The sequence below is a fragment of the Lipotes vexillifer genome, unplaced genomic scaffold (genome assembly GCF_000442215.2).
Source record: "Lipotes vexillifer unplaced genomic scaffold, Lipotes_vexillifer_v1.1 scaffold584, whole genome shotgun sequence".
NCBI classification, from domain to species: Eukaryota; Metazoa; Chordata; class Mammalia; order Artiodactyla; family Lipotidae; genus Lipotes; species Lipotes vexillifer.
This window is the reverse complement of record NW_006783036.1, coordinates 2,135,067-2,145,382: the sequence shown is the minus strand read 5'-3', so window position 1 is coordinate 2,145,382 and position 10,316 is coordinate 2,135,067. Positions and strand designations below refer to the sequence as shown.

At 41.9% G+C, this 10,316-nt stretch overlaps 1 protein-coding gene across 1 annotated transcript in view; it reads left to right on the top strand.

Moving 5' to 3' along the window:
• The first annotated feature begins 61 nt into the window (after nucleotides 1-61).
• Nucleotides 62-10,316, top strand: part of RCOR1 (REST corepressor 1) — a 126,116-nt gene continuing 115,861 nt past the window's right edge. Inside the window, exons 1-2 of the mRNA XM_007455615.1 lie at nucleotides 62-335; nucleotides 432-491. Of these exons, the coding sequence (XP_007455677.1) occupies nucleotides 62-335; nucleotides 432-491 (334 nt within the window). The remainder of the gene's footprint in view (nucleotides 336-431; nucleotides 492-10,316) is intronic.

Sequence of the window (10,316 nt, the reverse complement as noted above, 5' to 3'; positions counted from 1 at the left end):
GGCGCCCCCTCCTCAGGAGCCGCGGGTCCCCGCCACTTTCGCCCGGTCCGGGCCCCCGCCGATGCCGGCCATGGTGGAGAAGGGCCCCGAGGTCTCAGGGAAGCGGAGAGGGAGGAACAACGCGGCCGCCTCGGCCGCCGCCGCCTCGGCCGCCTCCGCCGCCGCCGCCTCCTCGGCCGCCGCCGCCTCCTCGGCCACCGCCGCCTCCGCCTCGGCCGCCGCCGCCCCCAATAATGGGCAGAATAAAAGTTTGGCGGCGGCGGCGCCCAATGGCAACAGCAGCAGCAACTCCTGGGAGGAAGGCAGCTCGGGCTCGTCCAGCGACGAGGAGCACGGTAAGTGGCAGCCGCCCGCGCCGCCCGCGCCGCCCCCGCCCGCTCGCCCGCTCGCCCGCTCGCCCGCCCGCTGACCTCCTCTCTGCTTCCCCGCAGGTGGCGGTGGCATGCGGGTCGGACCCCAGTACCAGGCGGTGGTGCCCGACTTCGACCCCGGTGAGTAGCGCCCCAGCCCGGCCGGCCGGCGACCCGAGGGGGCGGACGGCCTCGGACAACTTTCTTTTTGCCTGTGTGGGTCCTGCTGTCCGCGGGGAGACACCCGCGCAAGGGTGTCCTGCTGGCGTGCCTGCCCCCGGGGAGGCCCCGGTCGACGCGGCGGGTCGGATTGGAGGCGGCGGCGCGCAGCCACACCTGGCCACCTGGCCCGGGGGCTCTGGCGTCCCCGGGTCGGCACGAGTCGCGCCGGGGCCGGGCAGGGACGGCCGCGCCGGAGAGTTAGCGTCCTGCGAGCGCCTGGGCTTGGGACGTCCTCGGACCCGTTTCTCCCCTGCGGAGGGTTGCCCAGCATGACCTTTCCTCGTCCTGCCCGCCCCTGGACTCCTGCCTGGCCCCGACTCCCCTCCCGTCTTGAGATCTCCCAAAACCAGTTAATAAAAGAAGTGTGCTTCCCAGAGGGCGCCTGCCCGGGGAAGAGAGACTGGCTGGTGGCAGTTTGATTTTAGGACCTATTTGTAAATGTGTGTGTATTCCCGCCCCCACCCCCCGCTTTTTTTTTTTTTTTTTTTTTTTAAGGAACGGGTTGTGAAAGATTAGAACCTTCAGAAGCTTTAGCCTAACAAATGATGTCCGCCTCCAAGAAATCCCTACCCCCTAGCTTGGAACATTTGCTACTCTTGCTGCTCTTCTGTGTGGAAGCAGATTTAAAGTACCAGAAAAATCCAATCAGACAAAGGAATTCGTCAGTGAGATTCTAGCCTGTCTCCGTATAAGATTATCTTTAAAAGATTGTTGGCATGGAAAATGTTTGAAAGGACGTGGGTTTTCTTTCAGAAATAAAACTCAAAAGAGAACCTTGTGGAACTGGAGTTAACAGTCCTCCTGGTTGGAGGGCTTTAGAACTGAAGGTTCTCTATGTAGGTTATACCACGAGTTTGAGAAGATAAATGCATAAATGCTTTTCCTTGGAAACAAGACTGCAGAAAATTGCAAGGATCTAGCCCTTGAAAAAGGCGATTGCTCTTAAGCTGTTATTTAGGTATGAAACTCTGGGTGTTGTTTGAAGTGAAAATACATAGGGATCCCTGAGTGAGCTCTTGGGCACTCTGGAAATAAATGACCTTTCCCGTATTTGCCTTCTACATTTTAGTCTGTTGATTTAAATCTCTTAAAGTATATGTAGTCTACCGCCCAGGTTTGTATTCCTTTTAACTTATGTTAGTCTTTTTGATAGTTTCCCCTTCCCCCGCGTCTTCCTTTTTTGGTAGTCACTTCTCATTTATAAGAGTGACAGGATGGAACTCCGAGACAAGGCTTTTTCTCTTCTGTGCATGCCTTCTCCATTCCATGGTTGGCCACCAGGGGAAGCATACTGTTTTTTGGATACAGTTGACCCTATCTTCATTTTGTAGGTCAAGTCCATCTTTGTTTTAATACACAGAACATAAAGCAAAGCTTGTCACCAAGTTCCCCCACATATTTAAAAAAATCAACTTGTATATATCTTTTAGTAAGTTGGTCATTTTTTTGGTACATGTTGTTTATATTTGTTTTGAAAGCTTTATTTAAATATGTTGGATGTGACTAAAGAAAAGGGTATATTTGATGGCAACAGCAAGAATTAGAATTCTGACATTCTTCTAAATATTGATGTCTAGCTCAGCATTGTTAGGAATGAGCCTGATTTCTTTGGAGTTGTTCTCTTTGAAACAGCGCATGTAATAGGATCATATTTTGAGCTGTCCTTGCAGTTTCGATGGAATAGATGCAAGCATAAATTTGCTAGAGACCTGCCATTCTAAAAAGTAAAACACTGTAAATGTTTTGCTGCATGGTCTTACTGCCAGTTGATTGGGTCTTGGCATTAACATTTCGTATTTTGTGTTTGTTTTAATCTGGAAAGGAATCTAACTGGTATGAAATAATTTGAAACCCTGTTTTGCCAATCTGAGCAGTGGGATGAATTCCTAGGTATGGCTGGAAATTGTAGGACTTTACTGTTTCCTACTGATTTATTTTTTTAGGTGTGTTCTCATTTAACTTAAAACCTAAGGAAAAAAAAAAAAACAACTAAGGGACGGGGCTTCCCTGGTGGCGCAGTAGTTAAGAATCTGCCTGCCAATGCAGGGGACATGGGTTCGAGCCCTGGTCCAGGAAGATCCCACATGCTGTGGAGCAGCTAAGCCCGTGCACCGCAACTACTGAGCCTGTGCTCTAGAGCCTGTGAGCCACAACTACTGAAGCCCTCGCGCCTAGAGCCCGTGCTCTGCAACAAGAGAAGCCACTGCAATGAGAAGCCAGTGCACTGCAACGAAGACCTAACGCAGCCAAAAATATAATTAATTAATTAATTTTAAAAAAATCTAAGGGATGGGGAGACTTCCATTTTGGAATAGAAATGATACACCAATTTTGTTTCATGGCAAAAAAATTTTTTTTCGGTCTTTAGACTTAAGACAGTTTCCTTCCATGAGTACAAGTTAGGAATAATATGGAATTGAGATTGTGATTGTTAGTTTTTTTTTTTTCCCTGCCTGAGTTTTGAATATTTGTTTGTTTGTTTATTTATTTATTTTTACAAATTTGAACAGACCGGTAAGTGTGAAACTCATCAGGAAACTGCTTTTTTAAAAAACTATCTCTGTAAAGGTGTATGAGTGGAAGAAGTTGATTTTAATTTTTTTTAAGGTCAGATTTTATTTACCCACAGTATCCCAACTTGACCCTATTTAGCTTTAAAAGCGAATGGTTGAAACTAGATCCACCTGATACTCCCTGTATAGCCCAAAGAAGATTCGTCATCCCTCACAAGTAGTGAGTGAAGTGGATAGAGCACTGCCATCCTAAAATGCTGATTCAGTTCTTATTATCTAACGAAGACCTAAACTGGATCACTGGATCAGAACTTGGTAGTTAAAATAACATCTGTGTTTATAATGATGGAACAAGTTTTATCAGTTAGATTTAAAAACAAGACCAGAATGCAGTTCCATATCTTTACCTTAGTTTTTGTTCTCATGTGGGGGTCCAGATATCTTTCCATACTCAGTGCTGTAGTGTATGCTGAGTCGTCTTTGGTTTCTTTTATTTTTATTTTTTATTTTTTTAAAAAATTTATTTATTTTTGGCTGTGTTGGGTCTTTGTTGCTGCATGCAGGCTTTCTTTAGTTGTGGTGAGTGGGGGCTACTCATTGTGGTGGCTTCTCGTTGCGGAGCATGGGCTACGTCTAAGCGCACGGGCTTCAGTAGTTGGCAGCACGTGGACTCAGTAGTTGTGGCACACAGGCTTAGTTGCCCCGCGGCGTGTGAGATCTTCCTGGACCAGGGCTCGAACCTGCGTCCCCTGCATTGGCAGGCGGATTCTTAACCACTGTGCCACCAGGGAAGTCCCAGCATGTGTTATTACTGTCAACTTCTATCTGTGCTGGTTTTCAGTATCACAGTTCACTAATAGTAAAACTAAGACTCTTACAGAAGAGGAAATGTTAATGGTAAATATTTTTGAGGTAATAGCCCTTTAAACATGCACCCTGTGTTTGGAACATTGAATCCAGTATATTTAATCAGAATAGAAAATTTGTGGTTGTCATTGGCTCAACCGTCACTTCAGAGTTGACTTGTATTAATAAAATGTGTTATGCTTTAACGTGGAATAATTTTTCTGAACAGGGTGTCTTGACGTGCTTTTCATTTCTTACTGGTGGTTCTATGTACCTCTTTGAACACATTATTTGCTATGCTTTAGTTTCATTGTAAAAATCAATTTTAAAGATACCCCAAAATTCATAAGTTACAGTGAATGCTTTGTGATGTAGACGTACTTTGAGGTAGTGTTTACCCAAATGAGAGGTCAGGGTAATGATAAACCCTGTGAGTGATCACCTTCATGATGTAGTGAAGTAGGAGACACATAAGACTGGTTGTCGGGAGGCTGAATGCCCTGTCTCTGTGGTTAAGAAGGTGGTTTAAGGTCGAGCTGGTCATTTTATCTCAGGAGCCTCAGTTTCCTCCGTTATGAATCAGGGATCTTTCCCTCACCTGTGGCCTGTGATTGTGTCAGTTATAGTCATCTTTTTAATTTCCGGCTTCTTTCAGAAGCATATAGAGTAGACTGTGAGAGCTTGGGCTATGAGAATCGTCAAACCCAAGTTCAGATCTTGGCAGTGCCTCGACAACTGTGTGTTGCCCCTGGGCAAGTTACTTGATTTTTGCTTTCATCTGTGAAGTAGAGGTAGTGGAACTTCTTCCTCAAGAGAAGAGATTAACTGAGCTGATGCGTGTGAAATGTCCAGCGCAGTGCTTGGCACAGTGAGTGTTCAGTAAACATTGTCTGCTATCTTACTGTAATTATCATTTGTGGGACTTCAGTTGCCAAGCAGTGGTCCCCGCATTGCCTGCTTTACTGCAGAGGCAAGGCTGAGTTATAACGAAGCCGTAGATTTGAATGTGAATCATGCACTGAGATAGTTGAAGAAGATTACTTTTAAGTTACCTGCTGCAATTTAGGTACATATTCTTTCCTGGAAGAGGGAGAACTAGTCCAATACTTTTATATAGCAGAAAAGTACACTGAGATCCAGAGAGGATAGGTAAACCTGTTCAGATCAAGTTTCTGGATAGTACAAAAGAGACCTTGAATCCATCCCTGGGCCAAAGTGAAGTACACATTAGCTGTGTTTTGAGTTAGGGACTTTTTGCTCTAAACTTTCAGGTTCTTGTCTTTGAGAGTTAATGTTTTCGAGGTGAGGTTCTTCTGCCACAATGTTCCCTTTTGTGGGTGATGAGTGTGATTCAAAGGTTAGCTGGTTGAGGCTGATCAGAGCAGAGTTGTTTTAAAAGCAGTGTTGAAAGTCCTTGGTACTGAAGAAATTTGGGCTTTCTCTTAAAAAGCTATTTTCCTTGGTGTTATAAAGTTCTATGGGGCAATTTAGTTGCAACTAAATTCTTAGTCTTTGGAGATGAAACATTAGAGTCTATCCAAGTTACTGTATTCTCCCCCAGTTTATTTTACTTTTTATATTTTACTCTCTGCTCTATAGATTGCTGCAATTAATTTGTAATTTAGCCCTCACTTTCTTCTGAGCCTTTCTTTAGAGGTTCCATGCATAATGTAAAAGTAAGAAATATTGGTTTTTATATTTAAAACAGAACTGGAAATCCCTTTTGTGGAGGGAGTCTTTGTAGCAGCACAGTAAAAGTCTGAATAAGGTAGGAATTGGGGATTGAATGCTGATTCAGTGATTTGGAGTGAGTTAATTCCTACAGCTTTAAATAGCAATTATGGAAAATATTTGTGACCCTAGAAATGCAAGGGGTAATAATTGTAATTTAACAATTTCTTCTGTTTTGTATTATGGAAATTCTTCTAGTACACATATCTGTCTTCTGGTTGAGCTTTATGTTTTCTGTTGTTGATTTTTAAAAAAAGTATTTAAAAAATAGAATGGTTTAAGGTGACAAAAGGTGTTTTGCTAAAATGTTTGAGACATATTTTAAAATAACATTAAAATGTCATTTAAATGAAATGTTGACAGTAAACCCTAAAACTATTTTTTTTTAATTAGTCAAATTCTTTAAAGATGGTGATCTTAGTAAAAATCGCACAGTAGACATAATTCTTTGAAATTTCTGGATTTTCCCTTCCTTGGAGTAATGAGAGAGAAAATTGTAGTGTCCGCCCAGTCCAGCCTTCCTGTGTTCTAGATGTGGAAAGTAAGGCCTGTGGAGACAAAGTGACTTGTATTTGTCTTTCAGTCATTTAACGTATCTCCAGGTAGACTTGAGGCCAATGAAGCCAAACTTAAAACTCTTAATGTTTTAGAGCATTGTTACTGCATACAGTAATTGGGAACGGTAATACGGGTGCATGACTTTAGAACCAGGAGTAAGAGTTAAATTTCTAAAATTGAAGCGATTAGATAGTGGTTAGATGTTGGAATGTCTTTGCAAATTATCATAAGGTAGGATAGCATTGTAAAGATAGAGTTATTTAAAAAACCCATTCAAATAAAAAAGAAAATAATATCTACAGTTACATGCCCACCGCTGTGATTAAACACTGTTGATATTAGGACATATTTGCGTCAGGTGCAGGTAGAGGCTAATTCTTCCACTCGTGCCTTCACTAATTGGAAGTTGATTTTTGTTATCCCTGTGATAGTTTGCATCCTCTATGAAGCAGATGCCAAGATAGAATTAGCCGTGCAAGAGTGTCATAGGGGTAAATGCCTGTGAAGATAGAGAGGAGAGGAAGAAGGTTAGGTGGCAAAGCCTTCAGAATGGGTGCGGGTGTGACACCTGTGAAGGAAAACAGAAAGAAGGATGATTGATTATTGGATCCGGGAGCCTAAGATTGCTGTGCAGCCAGAGCACAGATTGTTAGAGTGCATTGGGCAGGAAAGGGCCTGCCCTAGAATGCCGGCTGTGTTCAGTCATTGGCCTGGCGTTGGTGTGAATGCTGCAGTGGACCCCAAAGGCGCTGGGCAGCTGGGGCTGTCAGCTAATTACACTTCTCTCAGCTCTTTCTCTCTTGAAGGGAGATCTGACTGGCACACTCTCAAGGCCAGCAGAATGCCCATGTGTGTTTTTGTACTTCAGTACGTACTTCTGTGTGAAAAGCAATATGTTTTGTTATTGTCAAAGTCTTTTTGTAAATGGAATTATTTGTGCATATTCATTTGCTTTGGTGTTTTCCAAACAAGTACATTGCCACTAACAGGCACAGAAAATTCCTTTCCTTCACGCAATTTTCACTAAGGTGTTAGGTTTATTAACTTTTCACAGTACTGTCTTTTTGTGGTTTATGTTGGCATTTTTCTAAATTACTGGTGAGGTTAAGTGTGCTTTTATTATATGTTTTTTTGGCTACTTGGTTTCCTTTTGCTCTTTTTCTGTAGGGTGTTCTTTTTCTTACTGATTTGTGGGAGTTCTTTATATATTTGGATACTGATCCTTTATTAGGGTTACATACGTAGAGTTTTTTGTTTTCTCTCTAGTATGGGGGTTGATTGAGTTTCTTTTCAGGAAGGAATAAAAGTATATCCCTGGTTGGATATGTTTCTGCTCAGAGACTGGACTTGGTACATAGCTCCTATAATAATTGTCACTAGGACTCCTGGTTTAAAATGAATGTCACTGAGAATTGACACATCTTTTTTTGTTATGTTTCAACTTTATTCAGTTCATTTGGTGTACTAATTATTAACCGATTGACCTAAATTTCAGTACCAGATGACTTGAAAAGCTCTGATTTAATTTCTGTCCAGCATCTAGTTATAACAGCATACCAGTTAGAGGTTAAAGTTACAGCGTTAGTTTCCACGATGGTCAGTTAGTTTCCTGTAACAGGTTAATGTGCTGTGGACTAAAACCAAATTCAGCTGTCTTATGGGTTTGTCACTGATGATAAGGGAGTGGGCGAGTGTGTGCATGGGGAGGTGCAGCTAATAGAAGACCCTTGAAGGAATGATTCGTCAGTGCCAGGTTAGTGTAGTGCTGGCTGTGTGCCAGACTGGTTTGAACACTTTATACCTATTAATGATTTAACACAACGATCAAAACAGTCATATCAGGTAAAGTTGTTATCACCATTTTCCATATGAGGAAACAGAGGCATGGAGAGGCTTATTGTTATGGTTCAACCTAGTAACTTGCCCAAGGTAACCCATTCTAAGATGTCCGCTGTTGTCAGAAGCACCATTATTTTATATGTCATTAAGAAAGGAAAAACAGCAAGATCGCATTAAGTGTAAGTTGCTGTCAGATTTCAATTTAGTGTATTTCAGGGAGAGCCAGCCAGAAATTCTCTTTAAGAAAAAACACTTAGGAGCAATACTTTATTGGATCAATTGCTTAGTCATTTCCATGTGGTCCCAGGTATTGTGGAGTTTTATGTTTAGGGTTGCCAGGGCCTGCTTCATGTCCAGTTACATTCCTCCTCTTCCTGGAAGTGAAAACACAGATGAAATGGGAGGTATCTGGCTTGGTTGACTGGGGCAAATTGGAATGAATTGCTTTACTCCATGAATGTCGAAATCGTCATTTTCAGAGTGTAAAATACAATTGTTTTTTTGAGGGGAGCGATTTCTTGCGATTGGATGACATAAGGTTACAGTGGACCCTGTTATGTTGGTTACCCTTTAGTTTAACAGTTGAGTGTAAGTTTTAAATATCTATCCCCCCCCGCCATATGTTTTTCTGCAGATTCGCACTGAACTTGAGCTGTGGAATGAATTTAAGAACCAGGTCTTAATAAAGTGTGAAAAGATACACAAATTAAAATATCTAAGAGAGCATTTTTAAAAATCCCCTTGGTTTCACCCGTACAGCTATCTGGTTAGTATTGTTCAACAACTAATTTTCCTCCCTTGCATATTATTCCCATCCTTCCTCCCCCATCAAAAAAACAAAAACCAAACTAACCCTGCCCCGCCTCCCCCAAAATCCCCAAAGTGTATATTAGTGAATTGTATTCTATTTTTCAAAGACCAGAGTATACTTAAAGAAAATTGTAAGCTTTATTCTGTTTGTGAAGTTTGCCTTGTTTGATTTGACCATAGTGTAAGTTAACTAAGGACTAGTTTTTGTCTGCCCAGAACCCCAAGGTTTGCCTTGTACATTTACCGAGGGCACTTGGGTGAGTCTCTGCTCCTCAAGTTTGGCCATGGTTATCCTTTTCAGCAGTTTCATCTAGCGACTAAGAAATACTACCTGATGGCCCTATTTATGCCTGAAAAGGTTAATTAACATTTTGGGCATTGGTTAAACATTCTATTCACTTAAACTGTGCTGTTTTACACACATACATACTCTTACTGAAGATTGCAGATCCTGCTTTACTGACATAGAAGCTTCTGGGCTTGGGCTAGTTCTGCTTTCAGACTTAGTGTGGATATAGGGCGATCAGGATGGTAAGAAGAGTAGGGTAAGTACTTGGCTAGTCTGGTCTTACTCAGTTCCTTAAAGTCTTGGTGGTGTCATGTGCTTCTGCTTTCTTAGTTTTTTGAGCCACCAATTCGGTTTAAATATCTAAAGGTTTCTCTTCTCACTTGATGTAGCTGAATGTGGTTCTGCCTTTAATAAGAACATTTGTGTGCACTGACTGACTTACCTTGAATAGGCATTTTGTAATGGACAGTTGATAATTAAGCACCAAGTTTAGTTAAAAAATGGAAACCCAAGGGAAAAAAATGAGCTTTAAAGTTGCATTTAAAAGCTGGTGTTCCCTGTTTTCTGTGCCTTTTGAGTAATGAATTTGTATGAATTAGAGATACACATCTTAGATGCATTCTTAAAAATTTATTTTTATCAAGGTGAATTTCATATGACATAAAATTAACCATTTTAACGTGAAGAATTCAGGGGCATTTAGTACATTTACATTGTGTGCACCCACCACCCACACCATCTAGTTCCAAAGTGTTTTCATCATCCCAAGAGAAAACCTCATCTCCCTTAAGCGTCTACTTCCCCTTTCCCACCTGCCCCCCACCCCGTCACTGATTACAGCACACAGAGGGTGCTGTGAGGCATGGTGTGGCGGGGGTCACCTGACCCTGGGGTGGAGGAGGGGCACTGAAGAAACCAGGAAGAAGTTTTAGGTGAAGTGGTCCTTTGAGCCAAGCCTTAAAAATAGGAGTTTTTCTGTGTTTATGATTTTATGATGTTTATTAATTTAAAAATTAATATATATAAGCTGTAAATGTTAAAAAATTATTTTGAAACTTTTTAAGAATTTCAATCTAGATTTTCTTTTAAATTGTCTTGAGCTGTGCTGTCCAGTAATATAGCCACTAGTGATCTATAATTTTTTTTTTTTTTTTTTTT